This window comes from Diabrotica undecimpunctata, chromosome 6 (assembly GCF_040954645.1).
Source record: "Diabrotica undecimpunctata isolate CICGRU chromosome 6, icDiaUnde3, whole genome shotgun sequence".
NCBI lineage: Eukaryota > Metazoa > Arthropoda > Insecta > Coleoptera > Chrysomelidae > Diabrotica > Diabrotica undecimpunctata.
Genome location: NC_092808.1, coordinates 53,602,231 through 53,630,049, shown reverse-complemented (window position 1 = coordinate 53,630,049; position 27,819 = coordinate 53,602,231). Strand labels below are relative to the sequence as shown.

General features: G+C 31.8%; 1 protein-coding gene across 4 annotated transcripts in view; it reads right to left on the bottom strand.

Moving 5' to 3' along the window:
* Window positions 1–201: 201 nt before the first annotated feature.
* The window catches only part of LOC140443442 (zinc finger homeobox protein 3-like), a 929,042-nt gene continuing 901,424 nt past the window's right edge, over window positions 202–27,819 (bottom strand). For all 4 annotated transcript variants that reach the window (XM_072534701.1, XM_072534702.1, XM_072534700.1 and 1 more), the window contains one exon: window positions 202–13,284. In XM_072534701.1, coding sequence (XP_072390802.1) covers window positions 13,261–13,284 — 24 coding nt within the window. In that variant the 3' untranslated portion in view covers window positions 202–13,260. The remainder of the gene's footprint in view (window positions 13,285–27,819) is intronic.

Genomic DNA, 27,819 nt, shown 5'->3' with positions numbered 1-27,819 from the left:
GTTACTTTTCTAGTTTCTCATTTATACCTTCCGTCGATCTTGAGGAAAATCAATATAGTGTGAAAACTGATTTTTTTGTAATTTTCCGAACAAAAGATTATTCCATTACACGTAACTCCATATATCAAATAAAAATAAGAAGCATTAACGCTCTGACAAGGTTGATGGGACTGGTGCTGGATTTATGAATAATACACAGTATTATGATAAACTATTTAGTTTATTTGACTTTCATATACACTCACAAAATGAGAGCGGCTAAAGCCGTAGGATACAAACATTTACCTAGGAAATATTATTATTAATATTCATCTGATTCTTTTGAAAAATAACGGAACAATACCTTTTCAGTAGACGTGAAGAGTAAAGAAATAACAATCCATCTTTGTTTACAAAAAAATAGTCAAACAATGCCTTAATAAAACAACAGTATATTATTTTACGCCTGTGAAATAGGGAGCTCCAGAACGTTTTTCCAAACGGTTTTCCATAAACAAATCAAAAATAATATAAAACTTGCCTTTAGTTCTATTTCAGAAAAATGTTTTGATTGTAAGTGTTTTATAATATATTTTTAAATTTTAAATTTTGACATTTATTTGTTGTTAAAATATTAATGAAAATTTTTAACTATTAGTCTAAAAATAGCAAACTCCGGTTTACAATTTGTATTTTGACATATTCAATGTTTCACATATACTTAAAAGTTCTCTTCGAAAAATTATACTGAATACAATAAAATGATTCGTATCAGAACAGTGCAGTGTAAAACATTTTTTGACTACGTGAACACACTTACGTATAGCGCAGTCAAAAAACGTTTTATTGCACTGTTCTGGCGTAAAACGAACAAAGCTATACCTCACTGTTTGTTACAACAATGTTAAACATTTTAAATGTTTGTAGTGTAGTTGGCAACTAATGAAGAAGATTTCCTTAGCTATGATGTTGATATTGACAAACTAGAATGTATTGGGATTAGACTTGAGGAACATCGAAAATTAAATCTTGATTTAAGATAAAATGATACGATTTTCAGATAAGAATAATATTGAAGGATAGAAAGCAGAAAGAACATGGTATTAGATAACATTTTGACGAGTTTAACTCTCACTTATGAATGGAATTAGCCTTGGGTTTTTGTGGTCTGAAAAATAAAATGATCTATGATTTTCTGATCCATATATGTGCTGACCATGGAAATATTAGAGTTGAAAAAGGTGCAAAGAATATTTTGTTTAGTAATAATGCATAAAATAAGAAAGTACTTTACAGCAGCCATATAGACAATGGTAAACCTTCTTTTTTTGCTACATAATAGATGAAGGTGAAGGCTAGCTCTAAAAAGTGTCTTAGATAGAAATAGCTATCATTTGTAAGAGTCTTACTGCACTAAAGACTCTGAAATCTATGATTTGTGAGGATGTAACAGCGTGGAACTACAAACAGTTCTACCGAGATATCATTTCTGTAAAATGGATAGAGCAAAGTGGATAGAGTAACAGTCGATTATATTGACTGCAACTTAAGGTGAATTGTTAAGCAATTCCAAAAATAACTAAAACAGGTCTTTTAAGAACCTTACCATGAAGAAATGTATCTCCGAATGGAATAATAGGCTTTCTTAAAAGCTTGGTTCTTTTGAACTAGAACATAGACAGAGATCTTTGTTATCGCAGTGCTAAAATGTATTCGAAACTAAGTTGCCGTAGTAAAATTAAAAAGAAAGGAGAATATACTCAAAAATATATAAATTTAAAACCGTTTAAAGAGCAGAATATTCGGGCAAATCTAGGGAAAGCAATTCTCAAGATGATAGTTAAGGGCGACCTTTAAATTGAGGTTTACTTGACAATAATCCATCATACAGGAAATAAAAAAAATATATTTCAATTTCATTTTAATATTTGAATAAAGAAATTTTAAATAAATCTGTAGGCATATATGTTTGGAACTTTTACAATTATCTGTAAAATTAGCATATTTTAATAAATCTAAAATACCAAAATGGTGAAATATGTACTAGATTTTTTTATGGATCATTGAAGAATAAGTCAAACGTTTTAGCGCCCCTATTAAAATAGCAAAATAGCAAGCACACTCTCTCAAGCATACAATCACCATGAAAATTTTAAATAAAAATATGTACATCACAAAAAATAAATTATTTATCATTTAAAGTTATAAAACTTAAACTAAATCACTGTTTTGTCAAGTCTTGCGTGGCAAAAAATTATACAGACATTTGTAAGATAAATGCTAAAATTAAAATAATTTACAAAATCGTTTTTAACACTTAGATACTAAGTTGTTTAGAGTTATATTTACAAAGATGTTCCTTTTCATTAAAAATATTACTGGCTATAAACAAGTGGCATATAAACTAGTAAACACAGGTTTTATAAAAAACGAGCCAAACATGAAAATTAGATCATCCAAAGTTAGTTACTGGTACAGATTTTACAACTATTCAATATTTGTGGATCCTTCCTGTAGAGGCTTTTTTTGTAATATACATATATATATATATATATATATACATATATACATACGAGTATATAATATAAAGATATCTGGAAGATGTGATGATATTGTTTTAACAGCTAATAATTCATTTGAATTAACTGAAATAAAGGGACTTCATTGTGTGTGAATGGAAGTGTGAATGTTAAAATGAACTACAAAACAAAAATTATGACCGAAGCAACTAATAATATCTCTGTTATAACATCTATGTTAAGAAAACCAAACTGAGAAATCACTGTACTTGGAGATTGAACTATCCAATAACTGTATTTTGCTTGTTTTTTATCACATATTGGAGACCAAGTCCGTTACTAAATACGATACAAAAAGACCTAAAAGAACATCAGGAAGCGAGAAATTTTGGAAATTTCAGAGGAGATGACAAGTAAATAACGTTGGGTCTGGCAAGACAAACGAAAAGGGAGAGAGGTAGGTTCCAAAAAGCTTAAGTAGATCATCTCGGAACACCATCAAGAATGCAATGAGTAAGTAGAGCACACAACAGAGATCAGTGGAGGTGTTCCCTCCTGAGAATTATGTGTCAATGACTACATGAATATAGGTTAAAATAGAAAAAGATTGCTGCTCAATTTTAAGTTTAATAAGAAACATAACTACAGCTAAAAATGTTAAAATTTAAAAACTTAAAGTTATAATATTGAATAATAAAGACTGTATGATGAGTTATTAACACTTTATTACAAGAATGATGAAGAATTTGTTCGAATCATTTTTTTTTTAGTTTTTGGACTTCAAATACATTTCACCAGTATAAACATCGAATAGTCAACTCCTTTCACCGAATACTGAACAACTTGAAAACCTGTAAAATCAAGAAACATTATTACGCGTTTTATTTTTAAACAATTCTTAATCTTTTACTATATTTAGCTAATTTATGTCGCACTATACTTATAATTATCTGTGTTTACTAGTCTGTATTCAAAATATAAAACTAATAACAATAGAACAATGGCTGATGCAAAGTAAGATATCTGCACGCTGTTTAAAAGTAAGAACCAATATAACAACACCGGGGGTCCAAACTAAAATGGGCATAAAAAATAACAATAAAATATATACACATATCGTGCGGAATAAAAACCAGTAAAACAAATTCAAAATAAAACAAAAGTGCTACGGATAAGTACCATTTTATAAAAAGGAGATGTAAATAAATAAAATATCATGCAGGTAAATTCAATCTAAAGTATATTAAATGTAAAATAAAACAAATAGGAGTCAATTTTTAGCAAAATATCTGCAGAATTTCTACACTTTTTGTTCAAATATAGATGGAGTTAGTGAATAAATATACTGAGTTGGAAAAATTTAAAACAAAAATATTTTATATTTTTCTTTCTGCCAAGTTTGTTAATGTTGGTGTTTTATTTTATCAGGCCAATATACATTAGCATCACAGTGTGTTAAAAGTCAATTTTCCCTTGATATAGAATTGTCTAGGAGTTAGGAGGTGTTGAGTATTCATTTTTATGTCCCTCGGTATCTTGACGTTTTTTTATTATTTTTTTTTTTGGTGCGTCGATTCGATTTGTCAGGGCTACTAGGATAAAAACTAGTCAGATAATTTGTTATTAACAATGTAATTGTTTAAATGATTGTATCTTTTAAACTGTATCGTACAGATATGGTTAACAATTTTATGATACAGTTCCAAGACTTGAATTGTGGCAAGCTTTACAGCAACTCGGCATTAGTCCATACCTTTTAGGAATAATCACAGAAGTATACAGGGATAACACTACCTACCTAAAAATCGGAAATTGACTATCAGAGCCAATAAAAGTACCTAAAGGACTGAGACAAGGATGCAGTATGTTACAATTACTGTTTAATTTATATATTGAGGCAGCCCTCCAAAATTGGAAAAACCTATGCCAGGGAATGGGAATCCATATAAGAAATGGCGTACTGTTCTCTCTGAACTTTGCGGATGACCAAGTCGTCCTAGCTCAAGATTCTTATGATCTAGAATTTATGATAAAGCGTCTATACAGAGAATATGTAAAATCGGGGTTACAAGTCAGCATGAAGAAGCCAGAATATTTAGTTATCAATTCAGATGCAAGGTTTAAAGTGTTGATAGACGAGGACGTGGAATTCAAACAAGTGAAAAATTTAAATATTTAGGTGCACTCATTGATAAGAACGGCTTGGGAGAAACCGAAATTAAACACCGAATTAATCAGGGACGTAAAATTGTAGGATGTCTGAACTCCTTAATGGTGGGATCGCAACATTTCCAAAAGGAACAAAAAAAGAATAGGGCAAACCATGGTTGAATCAGTTCTCTGTTATGGCCTGAAGTATGGGCAATTAATGCAGACCTGAAGAAAAGATTGTTGGCAGTTGAAATGGATTATTTAAGAAGAAGTGCTAGAAGATCAAGGCTTGAAAGGAAGACTAACGAATCTATAAGAAATAACAGGAATGCTACAGAAAAGGTCATTGACAGAATAGACAGAAGAGGTTTAAAATGGTTTGGGCACCTATTGAGAATGCCTGACGAACGATGGTCCCAAAAACTTCACCACAGATGAAAGCCCCCTGGAAGAAGAAAAGGAGGTAGACTTCGACGATCATATAATGAAGGAATTAGAATAGCGATGGAATCGAGATGTTTGGAGGAGGAGCATACCTTGTACCAGGAGAAGGAGAACGTGAATACGGCGATAGCTGTCTTCAAAATGTATTTTATTTACAAGTTGGATCCTGTAATATATATATATATATATATATATATATATATATATATATATATATATACATCTTTTAAACTATTAGAGATATTTAATTTTATCAACAAAGAAGTTGTTCCTTTTTAAAACAAAGTTATTAAAAATTAATAATGCACTAAACATTTCTGTCAGTTATAATCACCCCTTTATTTCATCATTCTTTATTATTATTATATTTCTGATGTACTTCGACTTATATAATACGATATACAGTGCAGGAATCATTCGCAGAAATTGGTCGATGTCTACAGTCTACACTGCCAAAAAAGCCAGATGCAAAAGAATATCACAACCACCGAACAATATTTTTATGGAGTCATGCGCCCATAATATTTTTAAAAATTATTTATCAGAGACATGTGTATCCTAATACACAAATCAGAGATATCTGTAAAGTACATGATATCGTCAGATGGGGACGCCAAAGAAGACGAGAATGGAACTAACAGATTCACAGAATGGGAAGAGAGAGATTTGCCCAAATAGTAAGAAATCAAAAATCAGAAGGTAAAAGACCTTAAGGCAGGCCCCCTAAGAGATGGAGAGATAGCTAGCAGTCAACATCGTAAGTACTGCTAAATCAGACTGAAAACAACAGGCCTAAAGGCCTAACATACGAAGAAGAAGATTAATCAGAGAATACACAGCAATACACAAAATGATTTGAGCAGGACGTTAGCGACACACAAGTACTCGCAAAGAAAAATTTAGACATGGGAGACATCAATATCATTAGCACTCTCTATTGTAATTAGATCGCTGTGTTGAAGGAGAGTAACATGTTTTCAGAAGAAATACAGATTGGGACGAGTTTCGCGCAGGGCTGTGTCCCGTCTCCTGCTCTGTTTAATATATATTAGAAGAAAATAATCTAGGAAGCACAAAAAGAAATAACCACAAAAATAAAAGTAAATGGTCGACCGATAAATATTATACGGTTCGCAGACAACACTATTCTAATTGCGGAATATCGCGGAGGATTTACAACAATTGGTTGACAGTCTAATAAAGTCACTCAAGAATATGGATTGTTCCTAAACACAGCAAAGACGCAATTTATTAGAAAAGATCAAGAAAGCCCCAAGAAAATCTAACAATATATGGGAAACCAATTAAAAAACTTTAAAACTTTAAAATGTAAATATCTGAGAATAATAGTTAATGATAATAATGAGTGCATATACGACATTACAGCAAGAATAGGACAGGCAAGAAATGCTTTCAAAAAACTAAAATATATATTCTGTAGCCTGGACCTTACAATTGCTTTAAAGATAAGACTTCTGAGATGCTGTTCTCCTTATTATTTTATGGGTTAAGTCATTTCAGACAGATTGGAAACCTCGGAATTATTGACCTATAAAATAAAGAATTACGAATAAGTTAGGTAGACAGAGTCACGAATGTCAAGGTATTGACAAAAATGAGAAAAAAAAATAAATTTTTTAAATGCTAATAAAATTACATAATTGCAATATTAGAGACATGTCATGAAGGACGAGCGATATAAATTACTGCACTTAATAACAAGAGGAAAAACACAGGTTAGAAGAAGTCGTGGAAGAAGATGCATCTTCTGGTTAAACAATTTGGGAGCTTGGTTTAACTGCATTTCTGCTGACCTCTTTAGAGCACCGGTATCGATATTGCGAATTGTCATGATGCTTGCTCACTTTCTTAGAGAAGATGGTACATAAAGAAGAAAAATGATAAAATCTCTTCTACTTATCCAAAATTTTGAGAACAAATTTCTACTTTTTTCTGTATTCCTTGAATGGAATGGACTAGGATATATACCAAATATATTTATCAATATATTTATCATAATATTTCTATACCTATATGTTCTGTTAACTTTTTGCTAGTTTCCTCACCAAATTAAATCAAAAAATATTTCATGCAAAAGCAAAATAAATATTAGTGCAGGATGAAAAGTGTTGGTTAAAATTTGATCGTTACATCTTTGTAAATAGGATAAAAGAGTTACAAAAATACCAATGTTAATAAAATTGTTACATGAGAGAGATAGAAAGTATGAATAGTAAATATTTAGATATATGTCAGACAAAACTAAGGAATATAAACATATTTAATACACATTATTTTCATATTTTTCGATTTTAATTTGTTTACATATTTATGTTCTATACTTTTATCCGACAAATGTTTTATGCATAAAGTTAGTACAGGCTTAAATTTGTTTAATGTTATGCATAACGCACAATTAGATGAGTATTGTCCTGTTAGAGAGCCGACTTGAGATTCTAGAAATGTTTATTAATAATTATAGAGGTATATAAAAGTAAAATGAATTAAACCGAAACGAAGAACATCAAACAAAATCAACAGTTATGCTGTCACTCACCTCATTTAATTTGCGATATGAATTGTATAATAGGAACCACGAATAGGGACCGTATCAGGTCCAGCAGTATTTATTAAACAAAATACACTCGACTGCTTCAAACATAGTAATAGTTAATAATAGTAATAATAATGTAAATATGAATAGTAATAATAATCGTGTAATACATCAGACTGTGGGGGAATCCCACGTGTCACATTCACTTAGCGATGCTAGGTTGCGTCAGTTACAGCATCTCGAAGTCCACGAATTAACAACGGTTCTTGCAGATAAACATATAATTGCCATTATTTTCTATATTAAGTTTTTCTTCATCCTTTTACTTTCCTTAACATATTTCTATTGTAATAAGATCCTCTGATAGTAACTAATTACTTAATTCTTTTTGTCATTCTCCCAGAAAATCACTGAGAGAATATATCTTAGTATATTTCCTTTACAGAAAGTAATTAATGTAGTCCTGTAGGAATATAATTTTAAAATCATATACGTAACATACTAAAACATATTTTTATGTTGCATATACGTTGTTTTGGTACTAAACAATGTTTATCTGCAAAAATTTTCATTTTCTATTGATATAGGTACACTACTCAAAATATCTCGAGAAATATCTTTCTTCCGCAATGCCTTTTTATAGCATCATGCAGATCTAACTATACGCATGATTACAGACTTGTTGAAGTAAATCTGCAAATATATAAAAATGTCTCTATTATGGACCATACATTTGGAAAATTATGTTTTAAAATGTGCTTTCTGGGCTGAACATTTATTATGTGTATAAATGTTAGGTAATTATATCTGAATTGTAATGAAAATGAGTGGATATAAATGTTCACAATAAACTATAGACATTACAGTTAGCATCATCCACGACATAACCACACTTCTTTGCTTTCCCTTGAGAGAGACAAGCTAGAACGGAAAAAATGAAATCGAAAAAAGGACAAAGTTTTAAGGAAGTATGAGTAGTGGCCTGTAAGCACACAGTACAAAAAATAGAGAACAGAAACTCCAATGAGACACTATGGATCATAATGGGCTGTTCACGGTCACTCATATTGATGGTAGTGACAGAAATTAGTAATGAGTTAGCGAAAAATTCAACTTTATATACTACAGACCCTGTGGACTCAATTTTTGGTAATCTTTAAATGCTTAAACATTTAAAATAGTCTTTAAACAATTGAAATACAGGCTTCGACTAAAAAAAACATTAATACTTAAATTATTGTTTGTGAAAGAATATTTATCTATCAAATACGTTGACAAATGGTGGTCAAGTTATTTTGAATCGAGGTAACAGTATTGGGTCAGATAATTAAGAAACAAACAATGGCTTTAACTTGAATATACTCGTAGGTCTAGCCCCAGTGAAAATTCTATCCATTTTCATGACTTGTAAATGACAAAACAAAAAAGGAGATATTTTCCTTAGATATTGATAATTGTTAATTAGTTATTAGTAGAAAACATTCCAGTGAGATAAAGGGAAGATAAGAGAGTAATTGTGAAGATATGTTTTTAAATAAAGTCCTGTATTAAAGCGGTTTAGGGTGTTATTTACAGTACCCAAATAAAGAAAACAAGTAAGGATGATCACACCCATATTTATAGAAGACATAGGGAAGAGGATTTATAAAGACTAGAAAAAGACAGTTTGATGGTCATTCTGGTAAAAATATTGGCATTGAATTTTATCAGAGATAGATATGTAAACACTGCAATAAATGCAATGTGATATCGCTGAAAATGTGACAGAAAATTTAGATTTCCTATAATTATGAATTAATTTTAGTGTATCAAAAATATTTGCTCACATTTATAATGCGCATTTAGATTTGCATGATAATAAAAAGATATTGTAAGTTATTTCTCTAATCACTTTGTATTGTGTATCAAAAGTGATCTTGCATTGGTTTATAAAAACAGTAAATTTTTATGGTCGGTAGTTTTAAAAACACATCTTGAAGGATTTATTTATTTAATTGGCTATAGATAGTGCTTTTAAAAATCTTTCATACTTCTGTAAAGTAGCTGTTAATTTGCCTGCTTTATTTTAAATTATGCAAGTTTTAAAAATAGAAACATTGTTCACTTACCAATTGATTCCACCGAAGGAATTCCAGTTCGGAAATTGTCCATCGTTGCTGTAAATTTTAAATTGCGAAGGTATTAGCCACAAGCTTTTTAGTTAATAACATAAATATGATGAGCTTTGCTTAATTTAAAGGAACTTGCACCGTCCTCGTCTAAGATTAATTTTGGAATAGGATTCAGGGGAGCTTTTGGCTAATAAAATAACTGATATCTGACAAAATACTACCTAGAGAATTCTTACAAAACTGTTTTTATGTATTTTCATATATAAATTTAAATGATCAGCCTTCATGCAGCACTCCTCATTTTTAATCAGAATGATATCAACTCGATAAAAACCTTTAATAACTAAAAGCTTTTACAGTGCTACCAAGGAAAGGCAACTTCTTCAAAGTTACAAACTATCCTAACCAATCAAGATTCAGTTACTTAGATCTTATATATATATACAAAAAAAGCAAAAATTACAAGCTTGTATTGTACGAATTGTAAATAATTATCTTAAACTGAAACTCATCAGTAAGGGTTTTAAAAAAAAGATCTTTCACAAGATGAGAAGATCACATAGAAATCCTAAATGACGACTGATTACACTCGAGAGTAGAAGTTGGTTTAACCTCGAAAGACAAATCTTGCACGAAATTTTTAAACCATAAAATCACTTTCCAAGATTTACAACGGTGGATAAAAGAACTTTAATTAAATAGTAGTGACATTTTTTGAATGTATAAGGTGAGAAATATAAAGACAATTGTTTGTTTATTTTTGATTACCATATATAAAAAAATTTACGATTCAATATGCAACTGTTTTCGAAAGAATTCTAGTAGTATTATGACGTATTAGTTATTTTTAGAGCAGAAAGAAAGTGAAAACGTAAACTGTGGATCTTCACAGATGGTTAGCGCTAGGTCAACAATCACACATAGTTCCAAAGAAACTCACTATTATGCGAGGCAGGTCATACCGAAGTATTTCCCATTTTTGAGTTATTTTGGATACGTAAACCTAATATATTTTAAATTTTTAATATATATCTACTACTATATATACGTACAATGCCGGTGGAAACCAACGAGTAAAACATAATAACTATATTATTACTTAAAACACCGTAATCGATTATTATTAGTAGGAACCAATTTTTTTACTGCTGGATAGAGGTGTTGGTTGAAGCATTTAGTCCTCTTAACTCTTACCAGCTGATATATTCAGTTACATATACATAAATATGATAAATACACCATTTGCTTTATCAACTTTAATAATTAGTGTAATAATAATAAAAGTTTTTTGTAATAATTTAATAATAATGAATAAAAAAGCGACCATGACCGATGCGAGTCTTTTTGAGGAACTGGCGGTCATGGTCGATAGGAACTTGTTTTACTGGGCGCAAGGCCCACTGGACCCTCAAAAGGGTACCGCATGCAGTATCTACAACGTTAGGAACATTTTATGTCGCAGTTTGATATACACAGAAAGTCAGGAACTTGCAACTGCTTGGACTGTCCGGAGACCTGCCAGCAGAAGCCCTCAACTAAGAACATACCAATATACTTTTCCGTCAAATTTTTTAAAAACAATGACAACCAACCATCACATTGACAACGTAAAGCTGTACATGTACCGATTTTTAGTGTGTTACAAAATTTTAAGATAATGCCTGGCTTCTTTAACTTCTTTGAACCAGACATTTTGTCTTTTTATTTTCCTCTCTCTTTTTTTCTTTCAAATTCACTATAATTATCGGTTTGTTATGGTTTTTGTTTAATTTCTAGCATTTTTTAAAATGACCGTATAAATATTCTGTTGCATATAATTTATATATTTTTCCTTCCATCCCATCTTCCATTCAAAATCCCAAAATTTCTTACTTTTAGAACCTTCTTGGAATTTATATTATAACAATACCAAATATGCAATGTTATTGCAAGATTAATTGTGTAATAGTATACAGGGATGGCATAATAATCAACGATAGTCAGAATTACCAACTAAATGTGATCTATTTAGGTTTTCTTGATACTAATGCAACTGTTAGGCCTGAAGTAATCGTAGAAGTTTGACGGAAACGTTTATTGGTTAGTTCTTCAACTAATAGTAACTATACGTTGCCATAGGAATCATCCGACCTACTCAACTATACAAACATATACATAACTACACTGACACACCTAATTTTAACGTAAGTTCTAAAAATATATATGGTACATCAGCTGTAAACAGGTGAATGAGATTGCTTTCGGGCAGATTTGAATAATAAAATGCGGTATAAATGTCCAAGAAAGAGTTTGTGTGAATATAGCTATTAAACTAGCTAAAATTTCTTGAAGAGAAATATATACTTTAACAGTTAAAGTACAGATCTGAGGAGTTCTATTTAAACTCTTTCTTTCGTTTAATACCGCTTTTGGAAGGAGTTCCTGTGCCGGCAAAGGTGATAGTGATATCACATTATGATCTCCGGGAGGTATACTTAAAGATAGTACTTTCACTTTACTAGTACTTCCTAAACAACATCCGTAAAAATATACCTATTCACAAGACTAATTAAACTAATATCGAGAAAAATCGGTATGTCTTGAGTTGCAAATATATTTATGCATTAGTTCGTATATCTAATGTATGAGAGAAAATGAAAAAAGATTATCATTTTTTTTTTCGATTCTCTACAAGGGATCAACAATAATTAACCAGTTCTGGTATTGTCAATAATAAATCTTTTAGTCCAAGTTGTCCAACTTGCAACATCTTTTAATATCATAAATAAGACAACATACCGAATAATCTCTTATTGCACAAAGTTATTTTATCTAAATTGTAGAAGCATAAGGAACTAAATTTGAAATTTAGGATTATCAAAGTAAAGTAAAAGTAGCTACTTTGATTTTAACATCTGGATGGGTTAATGCCCAGTGGTTAGGGGTTGGGCAACGTCATTCGGATTCAAAAACCTCCTTTTTGGATCAGAAGGTTGACAAAACGTATTTGAATTGGAATCAATAATCTGCGGCGACTCTTGAGCCGCTCGCGCAGCCAGGAGAGTAATCTGATTAACAACATCCTCCATTTCATGACTTAGTGGAGACTCTGAGGGAGGAGGTAGTAAGGAACCAATCTTATTATTAGTACAAGTACTGGCTTTAAGGTGTGACTCGGTTTCGCAATGTTTTTTCAAATCTAAGAAAGATTTGAATCTTTCATTATTGCATGTTTTACATTCGTATCCAGTTTGTACTATCCGAAAGGCTCCTCTGTTTTCTTGGTTGCCTTTATAGCATTGCCGCTGGTGTGTCAGTAGGGGAGATTCACCGGGGAAAGCTAAACGGCACTTCTTGCAAACAAAACAAACTTCGACATCGATATCGCGTACTGCATAGTCGTGAGGGCGCTGAAAAGTATCCGGAAGCTTCAGTGTGGTAACTCCAGGTTCGGAGTTACCAGCTGCCACCTGTTCTAGGACTGGTGCTGGTAGGGGGAGGAAGGAGGGACCAGAACCTGTGTCTAGTAGTAATCCCCCGGCTCCGCCTGAAACAACAGAAAAGATTACTGAGAAAATATAAATACTAATTTTTTTATTGAAATTTACGTTTTTTGTTACTGAAACAGGTAGAATTACAATACAATAATATATTACTAACAATGCATTAATATCTAACGAATTTATATAACAGTAAATTTTTTTTTTTTCTAGATTTCTGGTAAAGCCTAGTTTCATCGAATTAATTGACAATGTTTTAAAATTGATATATATGGTTGATGGATATACTAACACCCCAGTTAGCACATAAAGGTAAATCTTGAGAAGTCACTAGATATTTATAAGTTCGTCTTGTGTGACCTATTCTTAGTCAATTAATTAAAATTTTGATTTTTGGTGTTACGGGGCAAAGCTCAAACTTTTCAACGATGGGATGAATATCACGAAACTTGGAAGGGATTTTGCTCCAGTGATCTTGCAAAGACCTTTGAATTGTAGTTTTAAAATCCCACTGTTAATCTATATGTAATTGTACATTTTCTCTCTTAATGTTAGAAGAAGCAGTTTGTTTTAAAAAAGAGTTCGTGGGCAGGGATTCCCACATGAGAAGGAATGCAAATCATGCTAATGGACACTTCCGTTGAAATTAAATTACGGAAAAAGATTTGAATCGCTTAAACAAAATGATGTGCAATATACATACTGTTAAGAAAATATATAGAAGCTAAAGGGTAAGTACGTGTTGCTACTTTTTTATTTTCTGGCGATAAGTTAGCCTTGAACAATAGAAAACAATTTAGCAGCATGTATGCAGCTGAAGAGCGGGTAAATACAAAAATTTATTATGTCGATATTTAAAATCACAGCACATCTAACAGCTTAATGGTCTTTAGAGGTATTTGTGTAGAATTTCATCAAAACTGTTGTTAGTAATTAGGTCTTTAAAGGTTTGTCTTAGAAATTGTGATTTATCTGATACTTATCGTATCCGGTTAAACAGAGAGGTTTAGATGAAATTTTTATTGGAATTGTGGTTGAAAGGCAATTAATAACTGCCTTAGAAAACTGAAGCAGTTATTGAAGTTTAATAGGAGAATGAGAGTTTAAGAGATTATTATTTAGTAGATTCTTGACTAGATTTTTTCTAATACCTAATAAATAATAATCAAAGTATAATAATTATTACAAAAGTTGTTAAAATAAAAGTGTCCCAAGGCAAAACATACGACTCCAGTTATCAACTACGTAAATTAATCAACTATCAATAGCAAACTTCTTCTTATAGTTCCTTCTCCTATCGAAGGTTAGCTATCATTATAGCTATCCGTACCTTATTGGTGGCTGCTCTAAAAGATCTACTGTGCTGCAACTATATCACTCTCTTAGGTTTCTCAGCCACGAAATTCTTCGTCTTCCTATGGATCTTTTACCCTTGATTTTACCTTGCAGTATGAGCCTTAATATTTCATATTTCGCACCTTTGGTAATGTGGCCTAAATATTCCAGCTTTCTTGTTTTGATGTGCTTTACCTCGCAATCCTTTTGTAGCCTTCTTATCATTTCTGCGTTTGTAACTCGTTGAGTCCATGGTATTTTTAAAATCCTTCAATAGCACCACATCTCAAATGATTTCAACTTCTTTATATTATCCACTCTCTTCAGCTCCACGCCCTATAGCAAACTCTCCATACCTAAAAAGCAGATAACCAACTCAAAGCACAATATCAATATAACCTCCAAGAACTTAAGACATATAGTAACCATAATCCTATATTTACCGATGTCTCTTAAACTAGATGGAGAATTCTATTAATTAAACCCCCAAATTAACATCTATTTACACAGCCGAGTTAACTGCTATTCTCAGCACAATAACTTTTATGGTATAAATTCGTATCAAGAACTCTGTCATTACTACGGATTACATAAGTTCTGTAGGAGGAGGAGAAGTAATGACGAAATAAAGCAAAGAACATCAATAGAAACAGACATACTAACATATATAGAACAAAAAAGATTAAAGTGGTATGGACATGTAAGAAGAACTAGCGACAGCAGATGGATAAAGAGAATAACCGAATGGAGCCCCATAGGAAGGAGGAAAAGAGGACGACCCCGAAAATCCTGGAGGAACGAAGTAGACGACGCCATGAGTAAGAGAGGCCTAAACGATGGAGAATGGAACAACAGAGAGAGATGGAAACGGTTGACCGAGGGAAGGCAGTGAATACTGTAGAATCCCTAAATATATATACATAAGTTCTGTACCTGCCTTAAATACCTTATATCTTAGCCATCCACTTGTACTACTTATTAAATCAGTATTAAACCAACTGCAAACTATGAACATAAATGTCAACTTTGTATGAATTCCTTCACATTTCAAAATTTCTGGTAATAAAAAAGTAGGTTCCAAGCTTCCAGCTTTTTATTGTGGTTTGCTCACATGCGGAGTTAAACCAATTACTGCTTTTAGGCAACTCGTTCGTTCTTTGGCATATGATTTGCTGCATGTTTAACGATTTCTTTACATGTATTCCATTTCTGGTTTATTTTGGGCTCGCGCTCTGTATCCATGATAGGTATAAGGCCATTGATCTGCTGCTCCTATATTACTCTTACACCTCTCGTTTCCTTTACACGTATTATTCTTGTATTTAGTTTTGTTCCTACCAGAAAGTGGTATGAACTGGACGTCCATCGGGCGATCTCTATGTCACCTTAGGTATCTTTATGTGGGGGAAGTATGTACTACCAACCATCATACCTCTTGAAGTTGTTAAGTTATTTATACAGCTTAATTTTTTATTGGTGACATTAGATGCGCTAAATTTAAGCAGATTTCAATTGTTTAATAAATTGTTTCTCTTGTTCTTGTTCCTTGCCTTCGGTTGCCGCATGTACATTGATTATATTCAAATTAAAAAAATGTCCCTTGATTTTTAGAATACTAATTCTGTGGTTGGTTTAATTGACGTCAAAGACTATTCTAGCTTAAAATATTTTCTATAAAAAAACACATGACAACTAGAATAGAACATAAGATTAAAGTGAAATATAAACGAGTGGTACAATCAAATAGCTTTATGATATAACCACACATAGGATGGAAGCGTTCTAAAATATCAAATCTTAAAAAAAGTAAAAAGAAAAGAACCAAACTGAAACAAAACCAGGAAGAAGAACTTGAAATCAAAATATGTCTATTTATGTTTAATGAAGCGATATATATTTTGCGCATTAATAAATCTTGTCTAAACTAAGGTGTGTGTGCTTCTGAACGTCAATATATTTAAATTGAGATATATAGAAAACTTTTATTTGATTATACACGGCGATAATATTTATCAATTCGGCTATTATTATGTATGAAATTTATGAGTATCACGACCAACTAGTTGTTTAAGAACTATATAAATAATCCAAAATTATCACCGCGCAACCGGTCACTCTCAATAAAATAAATTAGTGTCGTTTGAGTGGGCAGCCCCAGCTTTTAAACACTTCTTAATCCTAAAGAATCTAATATACAAACACAACACAGCCTCATGCAGTGTCGTAACAAATGGCTGTTTCCAAAAGAAGAAGTTGTGATCGTCGGTGTCAGTTTGAATAATCTAAATTACCTAACGTATCAACTTCGTTTTTGAATTTATTAATTCTATTGATAATATATGCTAAATATTATTTTATGAGTGTGGTTTATATACATATGGAAATGATGCATATGAGCACGTGCATCTTAAATCTGATATCTTCATACCGAACTATTAGCCGTAGAGAATTATCGGCGAAGATCAACCACCTGGTTAGCGAAGTAAATGAAATATATTTCTACCTTAAGCAAATATAAAGCACGGTAAAGGTATTTACGTGGCCGTTTAAAAAATACGTAATGAATATATGTTGGCTCAAATTCTCTCTTTCGATTATAGCTTTTATATTCATTAAATAAACAATGCTAAAAATAGACAAAATTTAGTAAAATATTATTTTTAATAGAGATATTTATTAAAAAAAAAAATCTTTCGAGCTAAATCACAGAACGTGTTCGGAATAAATATTCCATCGTGTGTTCTGCTACTTAAAACTCTAACCACTTTAATTAAGAAAAACGTGAAAAGTTAAATTTTGACCAAGGTCGAAAGCAAATGTGGTTTAATAGTTACAAGGTATACATGTTTAAAGCCACTAAATATTAGGGTGAAAACCTTTTAAATATTATTAAATTGGTATTAGATTACATAACTGCTGCTAATTTTATAGGATGTTTAAAGTTTTAAGTAGATTCACTTCATGACAACGTAAATCATATCTGGTCCGAAGACGTATTCTTCAATCAGACCTTGTGTATTGTAAAACGCATGTCTTAACAAAACCGTCAACGTAATCAGATGTGTGTATCTTCATGTGACTGCAGCCAATAGTATGCATAATTAATTGTGTTAAAAATTTATGTAATTGTAGCAAACCGCAATATGTTGAAGTAAAATGTATTCTACCCTGTAGGTTTATAACAATTGTTAATGAATTTAGTCCAAATTGTTAATAAAATCGTTAGTTCAGAATTACCCTGTTGTATGTAACATTTTTACATAATATGTTGTATGTAAAATCGGTTATATGGTATTACTAAGTTGTGTCTTAGATTTGCTTCCAGAGAATTTTAGTGTTCTATGTCATATCCTGTGAGTTTGGCAACCCAAAATACATAGTTTTGTTAGGATGAATTTCAATTATTTAAGTTACATAGCTGTATGTATCAGCTACAGCTCTTTTTTGGAAATTGTAAATATTTTGTATTCGTAGAGATTACATACGTATACGACATCATTTATTGATTAAAATGACTACAAAATTTAAGACAAAAATTAAAATAAATTGGCATGCTTAAAAATTTTAGGTAAAAACCAAACATTTTAGATAAAATAATGCTTAATGACAAACGTCACACCTATAATTAAATTCAGTACGAATTAAAGACCATATTTGTTCAATATTCATTTAAATCACTGCTGGACAAATTGTTAAAAATAAAAAATTCCGTCCTTTCCGTCGTGTTCCGTCACTGACATCTACTAATTTCTACAAATTCATGTAGCACCGGATCTGCCTTAATTCCAGTTGGTCTTGAAATTTATACCTGAAATTCTCAATGAGTCCTTCTTTTCTAGTCACCAGTTCTTCTGTAGTTTACGTCTCGCTTAATGTATCGACAACTACCTTATCTACCTTGTAAGATTCTAATGGAGTAGGTATGTTATTTATATTTTTACGTTTAAAGCATTCTTAATGACCAGGAGAGGAGACTTTACAATTATTAAATAATTCTACACCACAAAAAGTTTTGAATAACGGTAGTGTAAAATTACAGTTGCTTTAAAATTTAAAATATGTACATTCTAATTTTTCTAATGCAAAGTTTTGGTAAGAATTTTTAAAAAGTTTGTAATAATTTACCTGCCATATTTTCTTCTACGCGGTGCATATTGATATCATATCAGATTTCTTGTAATAATAAAATAAATATTTATCGGTGTTAAAATGTAGATTTTACAAAGAGTCAATCGAATTGTCATAGTACAGTCAAATAAACAATGATTGTATACGTTGTAGATTTTCTTTTTATCAAAGTAGATCACAGTAATCGATATGGTTAATACATTCTTGCGTTTTAAAATAGTGGACTATAGCAACTCAGTTGCTATCATCAAGTCCTCGTAGACACTTCGTCTCAGGACCAGCAACTTCATGTGGAGTCATACGTCGCCATGTTATCATATCCACTGATAACTTTAACATCCTAATATATAAGACTAAATAATGTAAACCAAATTGTAACATATAACTTTTAACGGGTTTTTACCCAGATATTTAGTGGCTCAAAACATGTACACCTAGACACTAATGATGGAACATGGATTCCGAAAACGTTTGGTCTTCATGGCATAGCCCGTTTGGGTTTTTAATTTATATACCTTTTATAAAGGATTTTTACTTAATTTTTTTTAATAAAAAGTTACTTTTGTTTTAAATTTTTTATTTTATTTCTTTGTCTGAGCTCGTTTCCTTACAAAAGTAAATTACTCAGAAATGGCGCCCAATTTATTTTAATTTTAAAGATAATACAAATAGTTTCTATATGATTTTTTAAATAACCGCACCCAAACTCTCGGCCAGAAAGGCCTAGATTGTTTGTGTACTTAAGTAAATAGTTTGCTTACGTTACAAGCCAAACACATAAAAAAGAAAGGAAACACCAGGTTTTAGAACAAACAACTTATGCAAATACATTAAGAACAACAAAAGACAACTGAGTACTTACACAGGGGTGTATACAAACTTAAATTATGCGACTGCCCAAAAACTTACATCGATCAAACTGGTAGAAATTTTAGCAAACATATAGCAGAACACAAATGGGCTTTCATTAATAGAAAAACAAATTCTACATACGCACTTCCCTTCTAGACCAGAAACATTCTTTTAATGACCAATTTCAAATTCTCCTTATACAAAATAAAGGCCTTAAGTTATGTATGGAAATTGACAAATTAAAAAATACAGACATAATTTTGAATAACCAACTTAAGATAAACAGTTCTCCCCTCCTCAACTTACTCAATTGAAGACTATAAAGTGTAAACGCATATCAAAAATAGATCACTTGAGAAAGGCACTTTGCCGAAACAGATGTAGTAATAATAAGTGTTGAAAACGTGTTTCATCTGCTGTTTGACGTTTCGACTTCCACTCCGGAAATCGTTTTCAAAAAAGATTACTTTAAAAAATATTTGTGCGAAAAATATAACCAAAGGGTTGTTCAGCAGGTAATGTTTTTCAAAAAAGGAGAAGAGGACAAAAATCGAAGAAGCCGCTCTCTTTTGACTTAGTAAAGAAAAATGTGTAGCAAATTCATAGCAGAATGTAGTAGGCTCTGGCTGCTAATTGGTATGAAAAAAGTCAGCAAAAAGAATATACCAACGTTAGCAGATTAAAAAAAGTCAATATAATGCACAAATTATAAATAATACATATGTAACATACAATTCATAAACACATAATAAAAAAAAACGAATTTACAGGCAAATAATACAAAAACACACGATAATCAGAATTGGATTTTCTGAGGACACAAACAACAGATTTTTATAACTTAAAGCATGGCTATTGCCTACAAGATCGAGGCCAAGTAAGTTACTCGTCAGTTTTAAAAAACAACCCGCTTAATAACCCGGTGATTATATTTTTCGCAAAACGTGTTAAATTAATCTTTTTTGCAAACGATTTCCGGAATGGAAGTCGAAACGTCAAACAGTTCTCATTACAGTAAATTGTAGCTTCATCTCATATAAACATTTGACTTGACATGCCACAAGAAAACATTGTCAGAACCTCATTGTACTTGTTTTTAAAGTAAATAAACTTTGTCTATGCTTTTTCATATATTTTTTTAGTACTGCTCTCAAAAGGTAAAAACTTTATTCAGATAAGCAAACGCTTAAAACTTTTTTTGGGTTCAACAGCAATACTTTTTAAACGGTGACGCGACGCAATCCCAAGTGCTTGAAAGAAAAAATGAGTTTCATTAACAATAAATCGACGGGTGAGAGTGCAATAAATGTGGCCGAAATTACATTTGAGGCACTTTTTAATTACACCGCGGTTTTGATTAAAAAATCCGTAGTCACATAAAAAAATAAATTGCCTATTTAATTGCAGTCGCCCCCGGGATACCCGACTTCACAATGTTTGAATACACGTCAAATAACCGGCTGGGCTGCTGGAAAGAAACGCCGAGGGTTTCTTAAAATTTACTTTTTCGCTCTACGAGTTATAATAGCGAGGGGTTGCTTGCCTTAAGGGTGAGATATGGATTTTTGCTTCCGACGCCAGTTTTTCTGAATTATAAAATATCTGTTCTCTTATTTGCTACACCGAAACGACTTTATTGAAAATTAAAAAGTTCCTAGCTTTCAGTGTTTTTTTTCTGAATCGAATCGAATCGCGATGTTTCAAACGTAATTAAAACACTTTCCGGTTTCGATGGTGATTGATCACCGAAAAACTCCAATTACTATTGATTTGAATAATTGAGACGTCTAATCTAATCTAGGCGGAAAAGACTTCCTTGAAAAATTTCCTTTAAACTTTATTCATTTCTTGAAACTTGGAACTGAAATGTATAAGAGAATTCGTCAAGTTTATTTCAAATTAACGAAAGAAATTTAATTTTATTATCTTCTTGTTTTTTATTTCAAGGTTTGAGCATCTTTGTTTTTCCCGATTGTTACATCAAACTTTATTCCGTCTCTTTTTTTCTATGGTGCTCGACAACTTTTTTTCTTAGAGTTATAAGTGTATATTTTTTATAAATTTTCTCTACTTTATCATAAAATATTATGTTTTTGTAATATTATATCTTCATTACCTAAATTGTCATTGGTGAGAGGAATTTGACCTCATGTTTATTGAATATGTATTATGTTAGGTTAGGTGCAAACAGTGGATTAGATTAGCGCAAGATAGAGAAAGATGGAATCAATTGAGAGAGACTTACATTCAGAAGGAGGTAGAAAATGGTTGACGAAGAGAATATGTTAGGTGTGGTGTATGGTTGGTTGAGCAGTACAAATTAAGATAGTAAAACTCAGTGAAATAAATAAAATCAAAACAATCAAATTCAAAATAGAAACAGCTGGAAATAAAACCACACAAAATTTCCCAATAGAGAAATGCTTTAATCATTATTTCTACGTAATATCTACTCTGAAGCAGGTTGTTCATAACCTTTGCGTTATGCAGATGGTTCATAATAGCTGACAACCAGAAGCACTACAACGTCCTATCGACAGGTTAAATACAGAAAAACTTCTTCTTCTTCTTAAAGTGCCTATCCGTTCCGGATGTTAGCGATCATCACGGCTATCTTTACTTTGTTTATTGCAGCGCGGAACAGTTCAGTGGTAGTCGTGTTATACCACTTTCGTAATTTTTGAAGCCAGGAAATGCGTCTTCTTCCCGGTCCTCTCTTACCATTTACCTTCCCTTGGAGAATCAGCTGGAGAAGGCCGTAACGTTCTTGATTTCTCATTACATGTCCTAGATATTCCAACTTTTTAGTTTTGACGGTCATGAGAATTTCACATTCTTTCCCCATTCTACGCAGGACCTCCACATTAGTAGCAGGTCAATAGACGCCATTTTGTTTTTAATGATATGTCTCGACTGTTGAAAATGGTTCTCATTCTAACGAATGCTGCTTTTGCTTTTATTGTTCGCTGTTTAATTTCCGTTGAGTGGTCCCATTGGCTATTTAAATTGGTGCCTAGATATGTATATTGATCGACTCTTTCGATATTCTGTTGGTTGATTGTAAGTTGAGCGTTTAGTATTGGTTTTTTACTAATTGTCATAAATTTGGTTTTCTTTATGTGAAGAGCTAGTCCGTATCTGTTGCTGACTTCTGTTATGCGATTTGTTAATATCTGTAAGTCATTCAGATTATGTGCAAAAACTATAGTGTCATCTGCATATCTAATGTTATTCAACCATTCACCGTTTATTAGTATTCCTTTCGCACAACCGTCTAAAGCTTCCTTAAATACCCATTCAGAATAAATATTGAACAACAATGGATACAAAATACAGCCCTGTCGTACTCCACGTTCTATTACAATTTTATCAGTTAACTTGTCTTCTATTTTGATTTTGGCCGTTTGATTGTAGTAAATGTAAGTAAAGAAGTTTTACTACAGAAAAACAATTTGGTTTAAATATTAACACAGATAAAACGAAAGTAATGGTAGTTAGCAGAACATCTAATATACATGTGAGCGTAAATGCAAACGGTAATAATATTCGTTAAGTCTTCAAGTTCAGATATCTCGGAAGCTCGATTACTCAGAACCTTGACCTAGATACATAGAAAAGTAGCAGAATTGAACAGGCAAGAGCAACTTTTATGAATATAAGAGTTTTGTTTAGCAACAAGAGTCTTAATTTGACAGTACTTTACCGTTTTATCAAATGCTACATTTACTCAGTGCTAATGTATGGAGTGGAGACATTGACAATAGAAACGCCATGTTTTGCCTTAAGGCCTTCGAAATGTGGGTGTTTAAAATTACCTAAACGGATCATATAACTAACGCCGAAGTATTACTTTTAATAGAGAAACAAACAAAACTGCTGTAACTAGTGAAGCAGCCTTCCTGGGTCACATATTTAGGAGTTCCAAGTACCAATTTTTAAAATTGATTAGAAAAGATGATTCTAAAATGAAAAGATTGGAATGAGCATAAAATAATTTCAGAAACTGACTTCTGCCAAAATGGCACTGACATGACGATCCAGAAATTATGAAATCATAGGTAGAATAGGCTGGAAAACATGCTAGAATTAAAAAAATCTTGTAGTCCAGATGATACACCGACAGAAAATAATTGATGAAGATAACATAAAAGTAGTCCTAAAACTTTATAATGCGATATATAACATTGGAGTGATACCCAAAGCCTAGCTGAAGTCTATCTTTGTCACACTACCTAAAATATACAATGCCAGAAAATGCACAGAATATCGAATAATTATCCGAACAAGCTACACTCTTAAGATTTTGCTAACAACACTTCACACCAGAATTAGGAGCAAATGAAAAGAAGATCTCGAAGAAATCCAATTTAGTTTTAGAAATGCTATGGGAACTAGTGAGGCACTGTTTGTCGTAAATATTCTATTACCAAAATTTTATATTCAAAGAAAACATTGCTTTGCTTGCTTTGTAAAGTTCAAAAACGCATTAAATAAAGTACAGCATGTAAAATTAACAGGAATAGATGGTAAAGATATTCGTGTCATTAAGAATCTGTACTGGAGTAAAAATTGGAGATAGCTACACCTACGAAATCGCCATATAACGAGAAGTCAGACAAGGTTTAGTTTTGTCACAAACATTGTTCAATGTTTACTTGTACATTATACAGTAATTCTGTAATAAAACATTGAAGGTCTCCAAAATCTGCTTGATCGGTTCACAAATTGGGAGAGGAAATGGCATTAAAATAAACTCAAACCAACCAAAATTTTATTCTTTAGCCATACATGCATACTAGATATAACTGGATTATGTAACTAGATATAACTGGATCTAGTTATGTCTATACTAGACATAACTAGATCCATGCATTCAAGTAAAACGCAGAACATCAATGACTTAAGCCACTTTTCTGAAAATGAAGATATTTATTTACAATAACCATCTCAGTTTAAAACTAAGACAAACAATGGTTAAGTGGTATGTTTGGTCTGTACTCCTGTATAATGCAGAAATGTAGACCCTAAAAATATCAAGCATGAGCCAAATTTAAGCAGCGTGGATTCGTAGAAGGATGTTAAAGATACCTCTAAAGTATGTTTAACAAAATAAAAGATAGGAGAAGTATAGAAAGAAATTAGGTTTCTTGGCTAAAAAACATCATGACTTGACTCAGAAACCAAATGCAGGACAATTATTCCAAGTGGCATGAAGCACGTTCGTGTCACCTCCCACCGCAAAACGTTTCGCCGTCTCTACGCTTACGTACCACAAGCTCAGCTGGTGGCTGGACATTTTGAGCTTGCAGTTCATTTAACAGTACACAAAACCATTTATGTCAAATGATAGTAGAGTGACACCATCTAAGTTGTCCGGTGACCAGTACGTCTAGAGTCTTGTGTGCGTTGCTGAGATCTCGACACCCCAGACGACAACTCACCACCTTTTACTCCTCTCTGATAAGTCGCCTTTTAAGACAGGCAGGGAAAAAGTGCCCTAGCAGTGTTCTATCGAGATTCCAGAAGATCGAGAAACCTTCGCAATGGTGATCGCCAACGTCGGACAATTCTGATATGGAACGTAAAGAGGAAAATGTCAGAATTGGCGTCAACATTCAATAAATGAACAAGGCACCTTATAAAGGAGAATACTAAGTATAAGTCTTTCACAAAGTAAAATATTAATATAAAAGTAGTGACAGGACTTGACATTTTCCTTTGGGAAAGAACTTATAATGAGACCCCAACCAAAAGACAAAAAAGATGAAGCCAAACAACGTAAAAGACCTAAATAATAGGTTTTCTTTAATTTTGGATTTTTCTGGGAGGCGGGGAATTTAATCTTTAGTACCCACCCCGTGTATCCGCTCCTGGTGCAAAGCGATACTTTTCCCAATCATATCCTTTAATATTGAGGAATAATCAGTTATTAGCTTTTCTGTATTTACCAAAACTTTAGCTGCCGTTATATTTTCACCGACAAACGAACTGAATAGATTTGATTACTTCGTTTGAGCAAATATCAAAATTTAAGGATATAATACGATATTGGTACTATTTAAGTATTTGGTTTTTTATGATGTTCAACGTCCGAAATTATTATTTTTAAAATATTTTTGTGTTTATATATTATAGGGATATCTTTTTTCTTATATAGTACGTAAAATATTTTTGGTACATCTACAAGAAACAGAATTACCTTTTGTTAAAAATGTCTCCGGTATGAGTTGTTTGAACTTTTAATGACTGAGTCAAACTTTTTGACATATGGGGTTTTATGAATCTATCGATAAAGCTCAGCAAATGTTGAGTTATTTGAAAGTTTTAAATGTTTTTGAAATCAGAATTTTATCACGTTTCAGTTCAAGTTGAGAAATAAAATTATGATGTTATTAAAGTACAATGGTTTGAAGTTGGTAACGACTACAAGAAGAAACTTTTGTATAATTTCGGGAAGAGATTTGTTACTGTTGTAAGGTAATGGGATTCTCAAAGTGTTAAAACTTATAATAACGAAACTTTGTACCTGAAAATAACCTGATACAAGACACTGTTCTTAATCAGTTGTCAGCAAAACTGAAAAAATACAAAAAATATTTTTAGATACGTAGAATATTACTTAAGGTTAACTTAATGGGTAAGTTACTTCAATAAATTAAATGCAATGAATCAACTAAGTAGTTGCAGGACTAAAGATTCTGAATTTGAGCTCCAGACGACATATGTGGTATTTGACAAATATATTAGTAGCGTATTGTACATTCCCTTTTCTTCTGTGAGCCTCGATATGCAATAGTAACAGTAGGTCGTATCAGATGTTGTTTTCCAATATATGTCTAGTTTTATCCATCGTGTTTTTTTCACTTTGACGTGATGATTAGTCTTAGGACAGGCAGACTGCTCCAAGGAGATCAGAAGTTAAGATAAATGTGTATTTCACCACGCCCAACAGTGCATAGTAACTGGATACCTAAATTAACTATCACAAAAGATCTACTGAAAGCTTTAGGCAGTTCCATTTTTATACTAGGTAATATATTTACTTAATAAGAAAGCTTTGCAACAGACTATATAGACCACTTTCAAAAGGATGTTCAGCAGGCAAAGTTTATAATCCTTACAACATCGAGATATAAACGACCATTAGATGACGATAAGATACTGTTGCAGAAGATACCAATAAATTAAGGTAATACTGATGCAAAACTGCCTGTCACTTAATTTATCACTTAAGTATTTCTGACGACAAAAATACAAAAAAAATCAGAGCTGTTACTTCTCCCACAAAAGAATTTTATAAATTAAGTTACAAAACTGTTCTAATGAGAATTAATAGTAATCCGCAAGAATTATGCAAACAAAATAGTATTTAAAAATTAAATAGGGCCCATATAAGATGCGTTAATGACACTTATCGATGAAGCTCTGGGTCAACTTGGAGTCCGAGGTAGAAATAAACAAGATGCAATGAAAGCGCTAATGCCACTCCACCGTGTTAGTCTTATACACTTGGACACTAACGAACCAATGTCTGCGACAATCACCTACATGCACGATATCAAAGATTGAGAAAATATCAGTGGAACAAGAAGCTAAATATCAAAAAGATTTTATACTAGAGACCAAAATTTGTAGATCTAACCTGTGTAGTCAGAGGAAATTCTTAAAATTCCCATAAGAAAGCTGTTTGCTTTATCTAGATCACAAAACTGCTTGATGAAATTTGATAAACAAAAAGGGTAAGATCTCATAACTGCATTCTAGAGATAAGTAACGTCTTACTTGAAGTAGGAAAAAGAAGATGTTAAAATTTGAAAATTCTTTTTCTCATTTTTTATTGTTTTTAAACCTAATATTAGGTATAAATTCAGTAATCTTTGTAATATAAAAATAAATATAAAAATAATAATTTGTTGGAGTTAGCTCTACCTACTATTATATCTCTGTGAAACAGCTCTCGATATAACACTGCGAAAAAACGGTTATGTATGAATACTAAAATTATATTTCCATAAAGCTATATTAACGGCAGATATATAATTGTAGCAATAATTACTAGTGAATTATAACCAGCACGAATTTAAAGCGGAGAGCTCAATAATAGACGATATGTATATAATCACACAGTCAATTGCTAAAAATGATCATGATATACCATAAATATTTCATTATAATAGGGAATATACAAAACCAAGACCTCCCGATGAAATTTATCCTGGCTAACCAAAATGGCAATAAGCAGACCGACAGCAGCGACCAGAACAGAA